The sequence below is a fragment of the Zonotrichia leucophrys genome, chromosome 12, assembly GCF_028769735.1.
Source record: "Zonotrichia leucophrys gambelii isolate GWCS_2022_RI chromosome 12, RI_Zleu_2.0, whole genome shotgun sequence".
Lineage (NCBI taxonomy): Eukaryota > Metazoa > Chordata > Aves > Passeriformes > Passerellidae > Zonotrichia > Zonotrichia leucophrys.
This window is the reverse complement of record NC_088182.1, coordinates 16,322,505-16,343,508: the sequence shown is the minus strand read 5'-3', so window position 1 is coordinate 16,343,508 and position 21,004 is coordinate 16,322,505. Positions and strand designations below refer to the sequence as shown.

The 21,004-nt window shown below is 39.5% G+C and overlaps 2 protein-coding genes across 3 annotated transcripts in view; one reads left to right on the top strand and one right to left on the bottom strand.

Annotated features, from left to right (window-relative positions):
- The window catches only part of CENPP (centromere protein P), a 116,055-nt gene that overhangs the window by 81,112 nt on the left and 13,939 nt on the right, over window positions 1–21,004 (top strand). The gene's annotated exons all lie outside the window — the stretch shown is intronic.
- Window positions 1,331–17,626, bottom strand: ECM2 (extracellular matrix protein 2). The gene is made up of 10 exons (XM_064723911.1): window positions 17,346–17,626; window positions 13,770–14,028; window positions 8,482–8,670; window positions 6,818–7,297; window positions 6,396–6,511; window positions 5,584–5,719; window positions 4,665–4,822; window positions 4,215–4,354; window positions 2,815–3,141; window positions 1,331–1,740 (listed from the first exon to the last, which is right to left on the bottom strand). The coding sequence occupies exons 2-10, from the start codon at window positions 14,002–14,004 to the stop codon at window positions 1,536–1,538; spliced, it is 1,986 nt and encodes a 661-aa protein (XP_064579981.1). The 5' UTR covers window positions 14,005–14,028; window positions 17,346–17,626; the 3' UTR covers window positions 1,331–1,535.

Genomic DNA, 21,004 nt, shown 5'->3' with positions numbered 1-21,004 from the left:
TTGAGCTGTCCTTGCATATTTTTATCATACTGGTGGCCAAAGATTCCAAACTTGTTCCCATGTTTATCTTGACCAAGAATTCTCAGGTCACTGTGTCCTGGAGTCACAAGCTGTAAAATGGTGACAATCCCATTTACTTGGTTTATAAAATTCTTTCAAGCTCTGTTTGGAAGTGATGAGAGTTTTATAGTGAAGCCCATTCCACTTCCAATACAATTGGGAATTTTGAAGAGTGGATTTGAGCTGCTTCCATCTGACACAGGGAAATGTTGTGCAGGTGTAATTGCTGTGTATTTCTGAAGTGAGCACCCACGCATTTGTTGTGTCCTTCACCCCTTGCTCTCCTGCCTCTGCTGCTGTTGTGCTCCATTTCGAGAACATTTTTCCTTCATTCTCTGTCTCACTAATTGGGCTTTTCTTTGGTATTGTAACTTTACCTTAGGTCTTGTCCCACTGCTGAGAGCTTCTCATAGGAACAAATTCCACAGAGTGATGTCAGGCAAGCTTGGTCCTCATTGTGCTAAACCCCCACAGGAATAATCTTAGTCACATCACTTGCATAAAATTCACTTTTATGGTATCTTAATAGTGACAAAGCACACCTTGGAGAAAAAATAGAAATAAATCTTGATTAATCTGTATTTTAGTGGTGTTATCCCATGCAACCCAGTGGAGAATTTCTTTTGGGTCTTAGGAGTCTGAATGTTTGATAAGAGAAGAATTTCACTTGAATGAAAATACTTGTAGCAATATGTGGTGTTTTGCTTAAATTTATTATAGGACTACACATCCTGTACAGTATAAAAATCTAACAAACTAACTATAGTACAAATGAATGGAACCTATTACTGTGACTTTAAAAATAATTTTAAACATTTAAAATATGCTTTGCTTAAAAAAAAAGCATCCAGACAGAAATGAATTATTCATTCTTCTAGGTCATCAGAATCTGTGTTTGAATACAGGAAGTTTTTAGGGTCATCTAATACTAATAATTTAACTTTTTTTTTTTAATTTCACTTGGAAGAGAGCTTAACACTGCTAAATATTTGGTAGAAAATCCAGTCCTCTGTGTGTTTTAAGAAATTTGATTCCTGCATTGCTAGAATGTTCAGAGCTCAAGGATTTTTATCTCTTATATACAATTTTTACAGTTGATGGTACCACTTAAAATGTTTTAAATTCATTTAAATAAGATAGGACCAAGCTGAGGGTTTAGCTACATTCTTAAATCCTAAAATCTGATCTTACAGAGGGTGTGCCTGGGGGCACAGTTTGACCTGCTGTGTTTAAGCAGAATGCTGTTAATAGAAATAAAAACAGATGTCATACTCTTAAGCTTCAATTTTTACATTTAATGGTTTTATAATGAAACAATATGAAGAAACACACTGCTACCTTACTTCAGTAGATAATATACAGTATCATATTTATGGCAGGAAGGGTTTAAATCAGAATAAGCAGGCCAGTGAGTAGAGAGAATAAATAAAACTGCATTGCTGGAGATGGGGGTTGCAATGCAGAATTGGGGGGGGTTATTTGGTCTTCTGTGGTTTAAGGACAACACTGCAATAGGATCTTATGCATGAAAATGAGTGTGGGGAGAGCTGCCTTGTGTTGATGTAGTTGTTTTCAAGGTGAACGTGTTCCAGGTGGGAATCTTCGTGCTCCTCCTCACTGTGCTCATGCTCGTCCTCGTGGTGGCTCTGAGTCCTGCAGATGCGCTCTGGGGGCACCCTCCTGTGACACAGGGGAGCAACCACGTTCCAATCATGTTCTCATCACTGCAGAGAACTCTTAACTTCAGCATTTATTTTAGACTTGCTGTCTATTTAGATGTTTGGAAATGATAACTTCATCAGTACATTAAATTTTCTCAATTACATATTTGCTGAGGACTTTCAAAAGCCATTCTTTTGTATTGAAGATGGAGGGAGAGACCCACCTTTGTTGATCAGCATCTGACTCCGTTTATTCACTCAATCAGTCACTTTTTATAACCGTGTTAATTAAGTTCATGCATATTGCAAACCCGAGCTCACAATAGGTCAGAGATAACACACCAATTCCTCCTTATGTTTCCAATACCAAGATTTGGGTTCTCAAAATTATTTTTGCTTTCCCAAAACAGCCAAAGATAGAATATCTACTTGTTATGAGAAAGCTGCCTGAGAACTCTGGTATGCAAGGTTCTCAAGGCCTTCATGTTTGTCACTTTTACTTGTAATTAAAAACAACCTGAGAACTTCTGCTGTTTACAGAAACCGGCTATGAGAATTTTACTCCTCACAGCTGCCTTCTAAGCCATTTCTGAAAAAATCTCCAACACTTTTGAACATTCTCTCTGCATTGTTTTCTCATTTATATCATATACTGAGTTTTCCTGAGGAAAATATTGCCATGTGTTGCTGAGTTGTCTGACACATGGGAATCCTCTCTTTGCCACTCCTTTGTTTTACAAAACAGCACAGAGAGCCTGGATTGAGCATGTGGCTCCAGAGCTGGGGCTGGTGGAACCTGCTCACCAGGTGACCCCAGCTGCTGACTCCTGCCATTATTTTGTTATCACTTTGGGCTCTGCTCCAGGAGCAGAAAAGCTGGTGATTGCTGGTGATGAGCATTTTCAGTAACTGTGAACTTAACTTCAGTAACTCATTTCTATCATATTAAGAAATATTGTAAAAGAAAACTCAGCATTCAGCTCCTTCTTCAGTTTTTTTTAACAAATATTTACTTTAAAATAACAAATTCCTAAAGCAAAGCATATCTTATTTATTTTAATGTCATTAATGTAAAAAAGAGCTTGGAAATTACCTTATTTTATTGTTGTTGAGTCTTAGAAAACGTAGTTTTCTCATTTCATCAATCCCAAAGGGTACAGCTTTCAATTCATTGTGATCCAAAAAGAGCTCCCTCAGGGAGTGGTAAGCTCCAAAAAAGGACACTGGGTCAATGCCATCATCAGTGAGTTTGTTAAAGGACAGGTAGAGATACTCCAGCCCAGGCCTCATGTGGCCAAACACATAGCCTGGAATTCTCTCAATCTGATTCCCTATAAGCACCAGATGGAGTAAAGATTTGGGCAGGTAGGAGGGAACATGATACAACTTATTGTAAGAGAGGTCAATTGACTCCAAGTTCCTGCATTAAAGGAGAAAAGAAAAAAAGGCTGAAACCCCTCTGAGCTCCTGGCCTGGCAGTGCTGTGTCTGTGCAAGGCTCTGCTTCATGGCATTGCCAGGGAATGACATTTCCAAGGGAAATTTGATCCTGATAATGGGGCAAAATGTGTTTATGGAGCATGGTTGTGCATAATTACTCTGGGAATAGAAATAATTAAGTCATGAATTACCAATCAAGCACAAGGGTTTTGTTGATGGGAAGAGATCTCCAGTAATAAGGGGGGGGGGTCAATACAGGGCAATCCCATGGGACTAATCTGGGATTGCTGCAGTGAGTTACACTGAACAGCTGGAATAACCTTGGGATTTCAGTCATTATCCCATTAACAGGAAGTTTTAAGCTTAGTTCTGAAGGCCATGTGAAATGGAATTGTGTGAATGAATCAGTCCCCTGTGCTTCGCTCCCAGGCATGAGATGCTGTCAGCAGTAACAGCGTGGTTGTTTGCAGCTTCAGGAACTCACAAGTTCAGGAATCAAGGGATGGGGCTGCAGGGCCAGTGATGGGCAGTACCCTGCTCAGCTTGGCAAATTATTTAGCAGGAAAATCAAAAGCACTATCATCTTTTACTGCGCTAATATTCTGCTCTTAGACAATGCAGCTGAACAATCTTCCCTTCATCTTATTGACTTTTTTAATTTTTAATCCAATGGGAAATAAGGCTAGGATAGTATTAAATTATTTTTAAATTACCTTTGAGATAATTATGTATCAATACTAAATTACCATATAATTGTAAATGGTATTATTTATAATTAATGTTCATCTTTGAATGGGTGGTCAGAAAAAAATATTGACTTTTATGTTAATAAGGTACAGATTTGAGGTAGAAGATCTTTCTATTTGACAGCTGACTGAGTATCTTCTAGATTATACAATTAGGCAAAGGAAATTTAGAAAAATTAGCAAAGGAAAACAAAGCATAATTACAAGTCTAAGTTAAAAGTAATGAAGTGCAAATACTTTTTTGATTATTTGCCTTACTAAAAACAGAGAAAAATGAAACAAATGTATTTTAAATGTGTGATACTTACTCTTGGTTTATCCAAGCCAAAGGTGCTATCCTGTGCTCTTCTAATTTGTTATGCTTTAGCCCAATGATGTTGATGTTTCTGGTATGGTTAAAGCAAATTTCTGACACTTCTTCAATTTGATTATGTTCAAGATATAACTCCTGTAAGTGCATTTGGGAAGAAAATGTGTGAGATCAGAATGGGCTGAGTTTTCCCATTGCAAATTCCAAGTGCAGCAATTGCCTGTCCCCTGTATTCCCTGGTCTGTGTTAGTTCTGAATCTGAAGCAGGCAGTTTGTAGCAGGAGTGAGACCTTCAGAAACACAATTTCTCAGAGCAATTGTTTTGTTTTCTCATTTGTGAGAATGCATATTGCTTTGAAAGGGCAAACAGAAGGAATTGCATCTCTTTGGGTGTTTGTTGGGGGGGTTGTTGTTGTTAGTATTTACATGGTTGTTTTGGGTTTTTTACCTCAAGAGTGGCAGGAAGACCTTGTGGTATAATTCTAAATTTATTTCTTCCCAGTCGCAAATAAGAAAGGCTTTTCAAAGGGTAAAAGGCCAAAGGACTGACATTTGCTTCACTAAGTTTATTTCCTTCTAATTCCAGAGTGACCAAGTTCTTTAAACCTTAGGAGAAAAAGTTTCATTTCGGTTAATTAATGCCATCTTATATCTTGTTAAAATACAAGTTCATATTTAACAGTCTTAAACATTACCCAGATCAGTTCACAGCAATGGAAAATAAAAATGAACTGATTTTATTATCTCATAATCTTGGACTTATTCATAGGTTTGTAGATCTTTAGAGACTGACCACAGCTTTATTTACATTTTCCTCTCCCAGTCCAAATGGGAAGGGCAGCAGCTGATCCAGTTTAGATGGGACCCTTTTGGCAGGAGAGGAAAAGAAGCAAAAAAGTCCATCAAATTCTGACATGGATGGTACCCTTTCCTTTTTCTTCCTCTTTTTTCTATCAGCCTGTGTTTAAACTGGCTTCAGATGATCATGGTTGACTCCAGTTATATTCTCCTTTATTTTTCATAGACATCAAATTCTGTTCACTTCCATGCAATTTAAAATTAACTGAAATGTTTCCACCACACAAAAAGCCATCGGGTTAAAGATGGGGATAGTTGGTGTCTTCAACATGCTTCAAATTCACCTCCACTCAGTGACCTTAAATCTAAACTGCTTTGGGAGAGGAGCAGTTGCATAAGGGAAAATATAATTTTAAAATACTTTGTCATGCAAGCCTTTCAGCTTGTGCTGCTTTTAAAGGCATGGCACTGTAAAGCTAGCAATTATTTTTCTATGTCAAACCAGGTTAAACATTCAGCTTTTCAAATTTATTTTTGACTTTTCATATGATTTTCATTTTTTAAAATACCTTTTAAGCCGTCTTCATCAATGGCATGAAGTTGGTTGTCATTTATTTTTATTTCTTCCAAAGTTGATGGCAATTCAGAGGGAATAAGTGCCAGCATGTTTCCATCCAAATACAAACGTTTCAGCTTTTTCAGGATCTTATAACAGGGAGGAAGAGCATTTAGATTATCAAGGTGCAATGTATGCAGATAAATATTGAGTTAAGAGTTTCTTTAATACCCACTCTGTAAGGTTTTTCAGCAGCAGTGCAGTAGTATCCAGTGTTTTGAATTCAAAACTATTTTTTTCCTGTCAGTCTAATTAATAAGTTACTTTCTGCTAATTATTAAGAAAAGTGCCAGTTAATGTCACATGTAACTCAAAGAGCTTCCCCACAGCCCTGCTGTGGCTCCCCAGGATCATTGTTTGCATTCCTGCTGCTCTCTGTGAATTGTGGAAGAATTGCCTCACTACACTGGGCATATTTAGGACTTCAAAGTACATGCATTTAGAAATTACATGCTTATCCTCTTGATCTGTGAGCAAACTGATCATTTTCTGTAGGTCAGCAAATTTCCTCAGGCAGAAGGAGAGCAGCTTTCAGTAACCCAGGGTTATTATGCTTAAGCTAGCTCAAAAGATTGGTATGAAAAATTATCATATCTCAATTTTAATTCTTGATTATGATGAGAGATTTCTCAAAGTAGCTATTGAATTATACAATGCTTATTATACAAAGGTGCAAAGTAGTTTAGATCCATAAACTGAAAAGCAAAAAACATTATTTTAAGCAGCAATTACTGAGAGGGTAGCAGAGGAGCCATGCTTTCTTACTTTGAATGCTTTGGGACCTATGCCAGGAGAGGTAATGTTATTTTTACTCAGATCAATCCATTCCAAATTAGGTACCCCATTGAATGCTTCATCTGAGATAGTAGTGATGCTATTTCCTGGGACAGAAGGCAAGAAAAAATTTGTTATGAAATACAGTCTGCACCTGAGGTGTGTAATATTGCATCTAGAAAATATATCACAAAAATAGCATTATGGACAGTAATTTTGTGTAGATGTATTCATCTTAGTATTTAAACACTGGCATGCAAATCCAATGTTTTTCATTTCTGTTTTAAAGGCATAGCTGTAAAATGAGTTCTGAAACTTTTCTATATTAAGGAATGACAAATTAACAGTGGTGTTGACTGCATTTTAGGGTGGATGATGTTAGAGAAGTCATGCAAATTAGATCTATTAATTACCTGTGAGGTCTAAACTCGTTAGGTCTGGATCTGAGATGGGAGGTATTTGTGTAAGTTTGGCATTAATGCAGCTTACTGTGGTGTCTGAGGTGGAACATCCAGATGGCAAAGGAGGAGTTTCTATGGGTGGAACAGGAATCGGGAAATGGGATGGAATTCTGAAAGCACCATCATCTTCATCACTGCCATGCTGCTCATCTCCTGCAGCCCCCGTTCTGGGGACAGGCCGCCTCCCTCTGTGCCGCCCTTTGTGCCTCCGGCGATTCTTTCTGCCTTTCCTTTTTCTGTTCTTCTCCCCTTTCTTGGGCCCCTGCTTGTCTGTGCCCTCTGTCCCTGCTGCTGGGAGCAGCTCATCCTTCTCCGTGTGGGTCTGTGCTGAGGGCACAACGTGGGTGCTGTCGGGGTCCTTGGGCTCTGGGGAGTCACCAGACATCTCACTGATGGCATCCACTGAAATTATACTGGAGTCCAGCGAGGAGGCTGATGGGGGAAAAAAACAATAAAACAACACAAAAGAGTCTGATGAAACTGAAATATTAGTGAGCGCTGTTTCCCACATACTGTAGAAAATTGTGACTGTAGATTATTCCTCTTAGAATACGATTCAATGAATAAAAATGTGGTCTTAAATTGCTACTTGAGAAAAGAGACACTTGACTGAGAAATTTTGGAAGAGTTTGTACACAGCTACAATTCCTGAGAACTCCAGACAAAAAGGTGGAAAAATTAATATAGCTTTCATTATCTTCCTCTTTGACTTACTATTAATTATGGGGTTTGTGTTGATGGAGGTGTCTAAAGAGGAAAAATAATGTGTCTGGAAGTAGGAGCTAATTTGGAAAAAATTCACAAAGGTCAAGACTTGTTCTCCTCCAAAAGGGATTGTCAGGGGAGGAGTTGGCTGCAGGTGGGGATCTCACCAGGGAAATGCATTAACTCCGTTACCAAAATGCAGTTTTTACTTCCATAATAGGACAGTTCTAATAAAAGGAGTTCAAATGTCTCAGTCAACATGACTTTTACAGTTCTACAGAGAATTCCTATGATGTCTCATCTCAGAGTGTCACATGCATATACACATGAGGATAAATAGTTCTTACAGTAGGAGATTGAGTTCAGTACTTTGCAGATATAAAATACTGGGAGTGTGGGAATGAAAGAAAGGAAATTGTATGTCATGTTTATTTCCTCCATTCCTTTTCTTTTTAAAGGTACCAGTTTTATTTAAATTATTGTGAAATACCAAAATTGTAGTTCTGGGGCTTCTCTTGTGAATTGACTTTCTTCTCTTGATTCACATCAAATTGCTGCATGGTTTTCCACTCTTAACAAGGATTTACCACTCTGTATGTCTAATACATCAATAATGTAGTTATTGATTGATCCTTTGTAAATGGAAGTGGAATAGAAAACATAAATAGATGTTATTTCTTTGTACATTTACAAAGTTCTGTAAAGGTAGGGGGGAAGTAAAAAAAGAAATAGAATTATCTTTAGTATTACATACTTAGCATCATCTTTTCTTTAAATGCTGCATCAAAATCATCTAACAGAGCACTCAGAGAAACCAAGATCAACTTGAGTAAAATTTCTGAAGAGCTGCTTTAAGCACGGAATAAATGCAGTGTTTATGGAAGGTTTTCAATATCTGTGGTGTCCCATACCGGTGTCAGAGCACACTGGGCAGCACTCTCCGGCAGGAAGGACGCTGTGGGCACACGGCAGCGGGTGGCACATGGCGGTGTCACAGATCACCTGGCCCTGGGAGCACAGGCAGGTGACGCAGGGCTGGGGAGACCACACGGCCTTGTCGAACATGACCATCCCGTTGGCTCTGCACTGCCCCTTCTTCCCTGGAACACAAAATGGGACATGGTGCAGAGGAGGGCATATGTGGCCCAAAGTTTAGAGCCCGGCTAGCTCAGTCGGTAGAGCATGAGACTCTTAATCTCAGGGTCGTGGGTTCGGGCCCCTATGTGGCCCGAAGTTTAGAGTCCGGCTAGCTGAGGGCGAAAGGCCGACGCCCCTCTGCAATTCCTGGCCAGCAACCTTCGGCGTCTGATGGCCTCGGGCTGTGCTGGCTGCGGACTGGCTCACACCGCTGGTATTGGGGAGGAACGGAGCTGACCATTTCCCGGGGGTTAAACATCGGTTTATTGAAGGTGTTGCGGGATCCAAACGCGGGGAAACCAACCGGGAAGAAGTTTTTCCATAGGGGGTGAAACAGGATTATAAAGGAGGGGGGGGTGGGTACAGGCGGAACCAATCGGGAAAGGTGAGGGGATGAACTTCACAGAACTGACACTCCATGGAGACCAATAATCAAAAGGTAAAGGAGGTGTCCTGGGACCCCAGCCAGCCACCATCTCCAGAGAGGAGAAGGTTCTCGAAACCTGGGAGGAGAAAAGGAGTGATTGACTGAGCCCAAGGAGGAAACAACTTTCACTTTATAAGAGAAACCAGGGGAGGAGCAGTTTCATTTCCATAGCAACCTAACTGACAGGGTAGCAGCAGGAAGTCCTGGGAAAGGAAGAAACCATTTAATACAGAAAAAGGGAGAGCAAACTAACAAACTTAAGAACACACCACAGCATCATGGCAGCTCAACAGCTTACACTGACCCAACAGTGCTCATTTGCAGCTCTGGAAAGAAGCACTACTATTTTGTTCTCATTTTGAAAATATGTAAAGTACACCCCATTCAAAGGATCTTATCATTATTCCTTACTTTTCATACCTATATTTTCTTCAGCTTATTGGTAATCTCCAGTTATGGAAAGCTTGAATTTTTTTTCCAGACTTTCTTCTATTCCTCTCTTTCTTCTATTCCTCTCTTTTCTAATATCTTGCACATTAAATGAGAAAATTTTATTAAGGCCCTGCAGAACTGGGAGGGTAACAATATTCAGTTTATAGTGACAGTTCATAGGCTTGGTGGAAGTAAAGTCCATTCCAGGATGACTGATAAGATGGCAAAAATCTCCACTTCCCTGTAACTTGCTTTATTTGAAAAACAAAAAACCAAAAAACCCTCTTTGCTAAAAAAGCAGTAATCTAGAGCAACTTGTGCTATGAAATACTCTGTCTCCCAAATTTCTGGATATGTATCTACAAAAGATTGAGATTTCCCCAGGGTACACAGTTCAAATTTTCAGAAAGAAATGTAATTTTGTAAGCTCTGGTCAGATATTCAGTAGGGGGGTGATCTGGAGAGCCCAGAGACTGGGGAAGGAAACTAATCCCAGTCTCCCTTTCCTTCCAGTGGTGGAATCTTCCCTGGGCAGTTCTCACCCAGACCCCAGGGTAAACATTGCACTTTAGCACGTTGCTGTCTTATTTTTGGTCTTTTGAGAGAAGGAAAACCAAGGCTGAGATTCTTCATCCCATGCAGATATTCCTATTTTTGTGTGTACCTCTAAATCTTGTTGAGAAGCTGAACTCCCTCACACCTTCCTCTTCCTCTTTCTAACTGACCTGAGAATGCATTTCTGACAGAATGCATTGCTGAAGTGTTGTTTTGAGATGAGAACCCATTTCTAAGTTGACTTTGTACTTCCCTGCATATAAAGAAGAAGAAATTTCCTCTCTTCCTATTCAGTTTGACTTCCTCCTTCAAATGAAAATTAATACAGTGGAAAAATCTTTTCTCACCTGAATCTGCATGCCAATACTTTCACTTGTGGTGCACAAATTGTCTTTGGAGGGTTCTTTGCAGGCTTTGTTTTCCCACACTCTGCCCTGCTCCATGCCTGGGTGTTTAATTCTAACTAGAGTATTCAGGATAGCCTCCTAATAACCTTGTAAGACTATTGTAAATATTTGGTTTGAAATGTCTCTGGTATTAATATTTGTCTCAAAATGAGGCATTTTGCATAGTCTTTCAAGGTAGTCCTACTTCATAACAAAGGTTCTTTTTCCTTCTACTCAAAGACCACTGGATATCAATCTGTTTTCTACAGTAAAAAATAATTATCAGAATCATCCAGTTTGGTTGAGCTCTATATTCCATAATTTTTTTTAAATGCTTTGATTTAAATTGCTCTTATGACAAAAGCAAGAAATTGAAGTTTTGAGTAGTTGCATCTTGTTTTTTCAAAAGTCTGGGACATCTCTGCCTCACTTCAGCTGCATAAAGTTGTGCTCTAAGCAACTCCAGCCATGTCAACTGGAGGAGGAGAGGAATTAGCCCAGACCAAGTGTTAGTTGGCTTTAAGTCCCTTGTCATTCCACCCAGGTATCTGCAATCCAGCTGTTTGCTGGATCCTGACTTTGGGGTTTATGTGCTTGCCAGTACACCACAATACTTCTTTTAAATAACCTCCAAAAGAAACACAAGAAGAATCCTGCACTTTCTCATGTTAAACAATAAAACAATGACTGTTCCAGAAGAGCATAATCTGGCCTGAGAAGGAAATTCTTCCGTGCTTCCTAAAATTCTTTCTTTTGTTTTAGCTACCAGAATGTATCAGAAGTCAGAGCAAATCTTGTCTGAATAAGCATAAAGATCTGAGTTATCAGGCTTGGCCTGTGCAGGCTTCTGTAACAAATGATGCTTTGTTTCCCTGTGTACATTAGAGCTGCATAAAGGCAGGAGCAGTGTGTGCTCACACCAAGGTTTTCCCTCTGGGTGCATTGCAGAGCTGCTGTCTGGCACTGTTGGCATTCCCAGAGCCCTGTGGGACACAAAGGCTGTGCTGAGCTGCCCCTCACATTTCCTGACCACTGAGTCCCTTCAGCCTGGTGGGGTGAGAGGGATCAGAGATGGGGCAGCACTGAGCATCCTGCTCTGCTCTGCCTAATGGACAACTGCAAATTACCTCGTGCTGTGGCCAACTGTTTGATTTAATTTGAATGTTCACATGGGTCTAATCTGGAGGAATTACATGTCTGGTTACTGTTAAACCTCCATTTAGCTGCTCATTTTCATCCTGCATATATCTGTAAATTTGGGTGGGTTTGGGTTTTTTTCAGTCTCCTAAGAGGAAAACAAGTAGCTAAGAGAATGGAAATCAGTGTTTGGATTGCATTTTCTTCTGTTCTGAAGCATGATTAATGATAGTGTTCTATTATTTAATAGGCTCTTTTTTTTCCAAATCTGACATTAACTTGAAAAAATTTTGAACTTTAAAAGCTAGACTAAAAAATACCTTGTGGTTCCAGTGTTTGGCAGATGAGCATAGGACTTTTAACCTTTGGAAATATGGTGTAAATTCAGCATGGAGTTCCAAAGAAAATGAGTTCAGTGGTTTGAGCTCAGCTTTTGGATGCAAGTCCAGATAGAAAGAAACAAGCGGGGCGGGGAGGGGGAAGAGCTGTGCATTATTTCAGCATGACTGATGGTCCTGACAGAAACCCTGGAATATCTTACATGAAGTGTATGCTACTTACATGGTATTTTCCTCTGTTTAACTTGAAAAATATTTGTAAATTAGATGTTTGACATTAGTAATATGTATAATGTTGTAATACGCACTGAAAATGCCACAGTCCAGGGTTTTGCTAGTTTTTCCTATTCTAACCCCTTACTTTCAAATACTTGATTTGAAATGGTTCAGCCTTTCTGAAGTAAGGACTCACAACAAACAGGAATTGTGGAGAAAATGTGGCTGATTTATGTTTGGCCATTTGAGACCTCTTAACCCAGTGGTCATGTCTGCTGTGTGACACACTGAAAGGCTTAAATTCTTGCTTATAAAAATAGATTATTATTGTTTTTATTATATATAGAATATGGGAATCAGAGAATTCTGTTTTGATTTTTTTCCATAAAATTCATTCAACTGCATATAAATATTTTAGTGTGTGATATCTTGATGGAGGAATGGAAATATCTGTATCCATAAATACAGATATTTATGGGTACAGATATCATATTATTTATGGATACAGAAATACAGAGATAAAAATCTCTGGATCACCAAAAAGGCAAGTTTTATATAAATCATACTACTGAACTTCTATTAAATAAATCTGGATTGTCAATATAGATGGAGAATAAGAGTGGTCTTGTGTTGAATGAGTAAGATATTCTCTCTTTTAACTCAGTTTTCCATCATTAGTGTCTCATTTGTAGCATAACTTCCATATTCCAGCTACAACCAAGAATTATTAAGTTATTTACAAAATCAAGAAATATTCCTGAAGGTTTGCATGTGCAATTTGCTTTTCAAAAATGCAACCCATAAAGTAAAAATAAAAACTTGAATCTATTTTAATTAACACTGTTGTTACTGCTGTTGAAGCCTCAGTGAAATGTTAATTAATTTAGGTGATATATTGAGCAATAAATTCTTCAAAATGGCCTTCAAACTTGGAACACAAGTTTGGAATTCTTTGGGAATTATGAAAATACCCCAACAAATTTCTTGTTCATTAAGATAAAAAAATAATGCAGAAAACTTGTGGGAAATATTGCTGTTATCTGGGAAAGCAGGGTTTGATAAAAAGCCTCATAATGCCAACCACAGAATCACTGCAGAAGCAGCAGGAATGTGTGGAAGTAGTATCTGAAAAATCTCATTGACAGGATTTTTCTCCTGAGAAGGCGAGAGGGTTCAAAAACTAAATGTGAACAATGATTATCTGCTGCTGTGGAATGCAACAGGTGCATCTGTGATTGGTCTCATGTGGTTTTGTTTCTAATTAATGGCCAATCACAGTCAGCTGGCTCAGACTCTGAGAGTCACGAGCTTTTGTTATCATCCTTTCCTTTCCTTGGTAGCCTTCTGATGAAATCCTTTTCCTCTATTCTTTTAGTATAGTTCTAATATAATATAGTATAGTTTTAATATAGTATTTCTCATAAAATAATAAATCAGCCTTCTGAAACATGGAGTCAGATCCTCCTCTCTTCCCTGGTTCTGGGACCCCTGCAAAGATTAGAGCTGAAATAAAGCTTTAAAGAGTTGAAGTGTGTGAAATGAGGAGCAGAGCAGAGGGGCTGTGTTCTCACCTGGTAAGACACTGTAGGTGCTCTCGTGCTGGCCCAGCCCCACCAGGGAGTCGAAGACGCCCACAACGCTGTCATCGATGGTGAGGAGCGGGATCCGGGGCGCCGGCGGCTGCAGCCCCGCTGCCCTGGGGGAAATCCTGCTCCTCTGCCTCCTGCCAGTGCCGCCTTCAGCCGGGCACAGATCCCTGCACAGCCACAGCAGCAGGAGGTAACAGAGCAGCGATGGTGCCTGCATCGTCTAGGGGTCCCACAGAGTGCCCTGAATGGGAACAAAAAAGAGGGAAATCAGAGCTTTTAGGGCCATGTCAGTCACACAGCACTTCTCAAGGCAGGTGAACTAAGGAATGGTAGGTCAGTATAACCAAGGTTCCCCTTGGAAAGAAGTTGCCCTCTGAGAGCTGCAGTGACCAGTTTGATTGTAGTGATTCTCAGGAGTCACCATCAAACAGGCGCTGGTTTGTGTTTGGGGCTGCACTTGCAGAGGTGGTTTAGATTTGCAGTGCCAGAGCATTGGCTGTTCAGTAAGTATTCAGCAAGGGACTTCTTGAGAGTTCTATAAAGTGTGTCTTCCATTTTTTATTTCTTCCAGAGTGTTGTAACTTCTGAGTGTGGGAATGGAAAAGTAACAGAAAAATGCCCAATTCATTTGTGATGTGCTGCCCCAAAAGCTTTTGGGTTGGCATTTCTGTGCAAGGTGTTTATTCACTGTAAATGAAGAGCTGTTGCTTTTCCATCCATCTCTGGCCATCCTCTTCTCTAATAGCATCTGCTTGGTTCTGCAGAGAAAGTTTGTGCTATTTGTGACATCCCACAACTGCTTTTCCAGCGGAAGTTTTTATGAAGTATAGGCTCTAGAACGGGTTGTGTTCTGCATTTACTTATTAAAAAACTCAAAATAATTGAGCCTTCTTATGGTTGTGACAGAAAAATTACATTTACTGTCACCAATAGGTGGCATTCCAAAACAGAGCAGTCAGGATTCAGGAGCACACACAAGGAAGGAAATCCAGCAGTGGATTGCTGTACCAGTGTGGAAATAAGAGCCTGTACATCCAGGGTCATTAATGATCTGTGTTGCATAATTCTTTCAAAAAGGAAATGCTGCTGTCCTGTGGCCTGTTTTAACTGAGACAGCACAGACAGGAGACATTTGTGTTCTTGGGAGAGTGGGAATTAGTGAAGGACTTGGAGCTCTTGGGCTTTGTGGCCAAGACAAGGCTTAGAGCATGGCCGTGGCTTTTCTCTGAGGAAGTTCTGAGGGGATTAAAAAATGCTTTTTCTTCATGTTCATCAGTCTGGCTTTGCATCATCTTTCACTTTGGAGTTAATCTTATTATAATTTTATTGTGTAAATATTGGACAGTATTATTTCAGGAACTTGAACTGTGGCTTTGCCTGAATTAGATTTTGTTTAAAAGCTTGTTCATCTTGGTATTTTCTGATTTATAGAACAGGTCACATTTTTGGTACAAGTTGTCTAACTGTTCTTTAATATAAGCCATGTGATTGATTGCTTGTTTTCCATGCTTTCCACGTCACAATTCTCATATATTTTTTTTTATTCTCGTGTTTTAAAATGAGATGCTGGCAGTAAATCAGCTTAAGAGTATGCATTTAACTTCTTTTTAATATTGTCGTTTCTGTGCTCAAATATTTTAAAATTAAAATGGTTTTGTAAGTTTAGGTATTAATTTGCAGGATTTGAAGTTAATATTTTTATTTCTATATGAAGGGAGTTTGAGATGCAAGTGTCTCACACAAATCCTCACAGCATCTCCTGGAATGGCAGGTTTTGAAATGAATCCAAACTTTACATTGCTGCTTTCTGCCCCTCAGAAATCACTTATTCCAAAATGCTGTATGGACTCCATGGCTTTTTATTTACTGCAATTACTGCTAGTTAACATCTCAGATAGATGCAGAAGCTTGCCCTCTGCACTGGAAGTGCCTGATCTTGTTGAGAAAGTGCTCATTTCTGAGTGCCTCAGGAGGAACGAGCCCAAGCCTTTGGTGTCTGCCCTGCGTGGTAATGAGTGGCTGTAAAATTACCCAGGAAACTTCTGTTCCACAGGCTGGGCTGAGACACTCTGAGAGCCCTCAGGGAAAACGGCATGTACAAAGGAAAGGCTTGGCCATGTGTGTTCATTCTGTCGAGTTTCTGACATCTTAATTATGGTTCCATTTTTCTAGGATACACTATAATAACACCAGAGCTGTGCAGTTACAATGCTGCTACGTTGCACTTGGGCTTTTTTAACATTTAACCATTTCTTCCTGTGGCCAGAGGCACAGAATGGCATGACTGAAATACTTTTCCATTCTTCATTTCTTTTTAAAAGTCAGGAATAATATAGAGTGTGAATTACATTACATTAACTGTACAGGTGTTAATGTACATTAAATGATGTTTTGCTAGGAACTTAAAGAGTAAAATTCTGTAGTAAAGCAAATTATTATAAAATGAAACTTGGTTTCATAAAGTACTTTATAAACACAAATTTTTAAAAATCAGAAACAAAACAGAAAACACACCACACCCCACCCCCAAAAAAAGTCTTTATAAACTAATCCTGTTCATATATGTGAGTTTATATGCTCATTTTTAACACCAATTTAACTCTTCAGCACTGAAAGCTTAATATTGCTATTTTCAACCAAATTATGTTCTTTGCATGCAAAACACTGGGCTACTGAGTTCCTTTCCTTGGCTTAGTTAATAAGTGCTGCCTCACATTTTAAGGCCCAAATTGTGAAAGGCCTTGGGTGCTTTGGGCCTTTCCTGCCCATGTGTGGGGTATCAGATTTTCTCTCAGGAGGCTGTATTTTGTATAGTGCCAGCCAAATTTTCATTTGGGGGCATTTCAGCCTATTCAATTTATGAGTTTCATAATAAATCATTGCCTAGTAAAATACAATTATAGATAGCCAGTGTAATGAAATTATTAACTGTTTGTGTTGCCAGATAGTTTCAACATGGCTGCATTGCTGTACCTTTTTTCATTTTACCCACAAATATTTAGATCAGGAACAGTATGTGAAAGCATTTACTTTTACTTTGTAATGTGTTCAGTAATTTGTACCTTTATCTTCAGTACCTGCCAGTTTCCTATTATGTTAACAGAAAGAGTTAATTTTTAAAGGAGAGACCCTTTAGAAATGCCAGAGTATCAGAATTTATTAAATAATCTATCTTTATCCATTCAGTCAAAATTCAAACACATTTCTAAGTCAATGTGATTTCTCCTGACACACAGGGGTTAAAGTGCTTTACTAAGATTTTTCACTCGCTCTTTTTTAAATGCATTGCACAGAAATTAATTACATTTATCCACAGCAGCCAGACCTGTTGCACTCTCTGTTAGTTTCAGTTGGATGTGAGTGGCAAACATTCAGACAGAACAAAAAGCAGCTCAACGGGTATTGCACACTTTAGCTAGAAAGGCATTTCTCTTCAGTAGTGCTAAAAATAGCCCACATCATTTCATTTCAAATATTACATATTTGCAAAGTTAACATGAAGTTTAAGCCATTCAACACCATGCTTTAAGCAGTAATTTAAAATGGAAAACATTTTACCTTGTAATCTAACCTAACAGCAGATTCTGCTTGCTGTCATTTAGTCTCCCGTTGCAAATGAAACAAAATCTCAGTGATATCTTTAAAACAAACAGAGAAACTGTCGGGATTGTTGAACCATGTGAGCTGATTCCTTAGTTAAGCCTGGAATAGCTTCTTCCCCAGGGGAGCCAGGGCTGAGCTCTGCGAGCAGAGCCCGTGCTGGTGCTGGAGCCGGAGCCTCGCTCGGGCAAATGAGGAGCACACAATGCCTCTGGTCCCCAGGCTGACAAGGCACAGCTGGAAATCCTTTTCCAGGGTTTCAGGCACATAAGGAACAGGGAAATGGAGTGTTTGCAAAAGAAACAAAAAATGTGTGTTTTATTCAGCGCTGCTTTATGGATTTAGAAGTTTCGTTTCCAGGTGGTGTGACTTTAGTGTAGATTTAAATAAAATAAAAAGATCTAATACACTTTGGCAGATGTAGCCTTAACATAAAAACATTTATTAAAATTAGAACTTTTTTTTTTTCAATTCATGTTTTCCTAATCCCCTCCTGCACTTAAAATCTGTCATCTATAAGCAGCAAGCCTTTTTCTTGAAGTTTTAGCATGGAAAGTTTTTCTTTTGTCCATTTAGAGCAATGATTTCACTGCAAGTTGCAGCTTATGCATGGAAAATCAAACGACTGAAGCACTTTCCCTTCATTTTTTCTCTTTGTAAGGCTAATTACATCCTGAAACATGATCCTGGAGCTGAGTTCTGCAGAAGCTGCAGGGAAGTTGGTGATCCAGAGAGGGGAAGGGAGGGAGTTAAGGATACGTTACCACAAGTCCTGTGTGTGCCAGCAGAGCCTTTTCCTGCATCCCCAGCTCGCTCCGAGGGTCCGGGGCTGTGGGATGGGTCTGCTGAGCTTCAAAATGACAAATTCACCTGGGATACCAAGTTTTCTGAGATCTGCTGACATTAAACATCTGTAGTTTCCTTGAACTCACAGTCTGAGGAATATTTAGACAGATTGTCATGGAATGGTGTAACCATTGAGTTAACCATAATTGTTAACTGGTGTGTGGTGGAAAGATACTGGGAGAACACATTGTCTCTTAAAATAGGCATCCAGTTCCTACTGTGCTCTGCTTTGCAAAGGCAAAAGAAGAAATATTAAACTTTGGTAATTAATCTGAAGCTGTTTGAAAGGAAAGGAGACAGTCACATAAAGAATGGAGTGAAAATCTGGATGGAAGGACCTTAAAGTTTATCCCATTATCAGGGACACCTTCCACCATCCCAGGCTGCTCCAAGCCCCAATGTCCAGCCTGGCCTTGGACAATTCCAGGGATCCAGGGGCAGCCACAGCTTCTCTGGGAACCTGTGCCAGGGCCCCACAGGGAACAATTCCTTCCCAATCTCATCTGACCCTGCCCTCCTTCACCTTAAGGCCTTTCCCCCGTGTCCTGTCACTCCTTGTCCTTGTCCCCAGCCCCTCTCCCGCTCCCTGGGAGCCCCTTCAGGCTCTGGAAAGGCCCTGAGGTGTCCCCAGAGCCTTCTCTTCTCCTGAACAGCCCCAAGTCTTCATTAGTGAGGTGTAGCTTCACACACCCCTTGAGAGATCCTTCAGGCAGCTTAGGGGATTTAGGATTTTCACTGGATGTCTGTGAGGCCCTTGCTTATCTTCTCAACTTTTATTCAGGAAGTAAAGACAGCCTGAGGGATCTGCAAAGACACAGATCCCTCTTCATGAAAATGGCATTGCACCTTCCAGCAATGAGCAGTAACACTTGGAAATTGTAGGAGCTGTTAAAGAGTGGCCTGTGGCTGCCTGGTATCAAGAAGATTTAGGAATTTTAATTGGAAAAATAATGTGTATGAGAGTGTACATCATCTGCTGCCTTTCAATAAGATTTGAATCTGTGTTAGAGTAATAATTAGATTTGCTTTAATATTGTTATCTACATTAAAATTTGCCACATAAACTTGCCTGTCATGATAACTAAAGAAAAAATGCTGTATATTCTGCTTAAAGTTCAGATTAGGATGGCAATTTTTTCAGACATACAGAGTTCAGCTGGGTTTCTCTGTGAGTGCAAACACTGCTGTGTCCTTGGGGATCTGATATTGACTGGTTTTATGGGAATGGTTCATCCAAAAGTGCAGAGCAAGCTGCCAATCTCTGCTTCATCTGCAATTTGTGTTATACCTGTCTATCCCATGGCCAGCCATTGGACTGAGTTGTGCAATGGGAGTGCTTTGGTGTGTTAAAGTGCCTCAATGTGGAATTGTGTCCTTTGAGGAGAGAAGAGGCAGACTAAACAGCAGTGAAAAATAATTAGAATAACTTTTTATAATTTTATATCTGAGGGCAAACTGCCACTGTTGGTTTGTGTCTTGAGCAAGAGCCATAGGAGGTGAGAAATGGCTGTGGAAGGCTGGAGCCTCTGGCATGGATTCTTCTCTTTTCCTCTCACAACAAAAACTGTTAGTCAGTGTACAATAATACTGCTGTTGTTTCCCTTTTTATCAATTTTGCTTCTTTCTGTAGAGGCAATGGAGGGAGGAAAAACATTCACTACTGTGCCCCTGTTCTAAACCTCAGAGGAGGGCAAATGAATGTATAAATTAACAGAATTGTGATGCTGAGAAGAGCTTATAGATTTTCATGTTCTGTTTGAAAGGCCACTTAAATATATGGAGAATGGTGAAACAGGAGGGAAAACTTTCTCAAAAGCCTTCAAGGTGCCTGCAGTGTAATATCTTTGTTATCAAAGAAAGCCAGCAGGCTGAAGGAATAGAAGAAGGATATCTTGAAAATAAAAATCATTAGACCAACTTAAGTGTAGAAAATATAGAAGAGTCCAGAGTACTCTGTATGTATGAAAAATACAGAGAAATTACAGCCTGCTGTGGGGCACTACAGGCCGGTGGCCCCTTGCCTATACACAATTTTCCTTTTCTTATCTCTGTCCTGGAACCCTTTGTGTTCTCTCCCTCTTGGTGCCACAGGTGAGCAGTAGCCATATGCTGACCTCTGATAATTTTATATGCTTGCAAAATCTCCATTTCCTTGGTGGGAACTCCAGACCTTTGTACCTGTTACCATGTCTCACCTGGCACCAAAAGTACATTCTATGGATTTAAATGTTCCACAGTCATCCTTATTTTTAACAGCTTTCTCTCACATTATATCATGAATAGATATTTTACTTATGCCTCTTGGCTTGCTGTGTTATTTACAGAAGGGCTGTGTTGAAGTTGGATCTGTTATTTAATTAAAACATTGATCATAATATCATTTCCATGAGTCAAAAAAACACATCCGTATTCAGGAATATGAGGTTATTTCTGCTTTGTTCAAGAATTGGAATAAAAAGAGACAACTGAAAATTACTGCAGCAGTTTTTTAACCTGCCAATGAAATATGAGAAAGTAATTACATTTTTAAATTGCTTTACTCTTAGTTGTCATGTTGAACCCATGCAGGTTGCTGCCTGGTTTTGATCAGAGACAAAGACAGAATCCTAAACTTTGCAATTACTTATGTGGTTTACTCTTTTTAACATCAAACACACAAGTTTATAGTTGGAAAAAAGTAGCAATGGGGAAAAAATGTTCTAACTGTTAAAGTCAGCACAAAACATGAGATGGGGAATTTGGGATTGGCAGCACAGTGCATTTCTGAAACC

Excerpts from the sequence above, each read along its gene's own strand:
- ECM2 (XM_064723911.1), bottom strand. The coding sequence starts at position 14,004 with ATGCAGGCACCATCGCTGCTCTGTTACCTCCTGCTGCTGTGGCTGTGC. Across the intron at positions 4,823-5,583 it reads TGATGAAGACGGCTTAAAAG|GTTTAAAGAACTTGGTCACT; the intron begins GTATTTTAAAAA and ends TTTTCTCCTAAG. Across the intron at positions 1,741-2,814 it reads CTCAACAACAATAAAATAAG|GAGGGTGCCCCCAGAGCGCA; the intron begins GTAATTTCCAAG and ends CCTGTGTCACAG.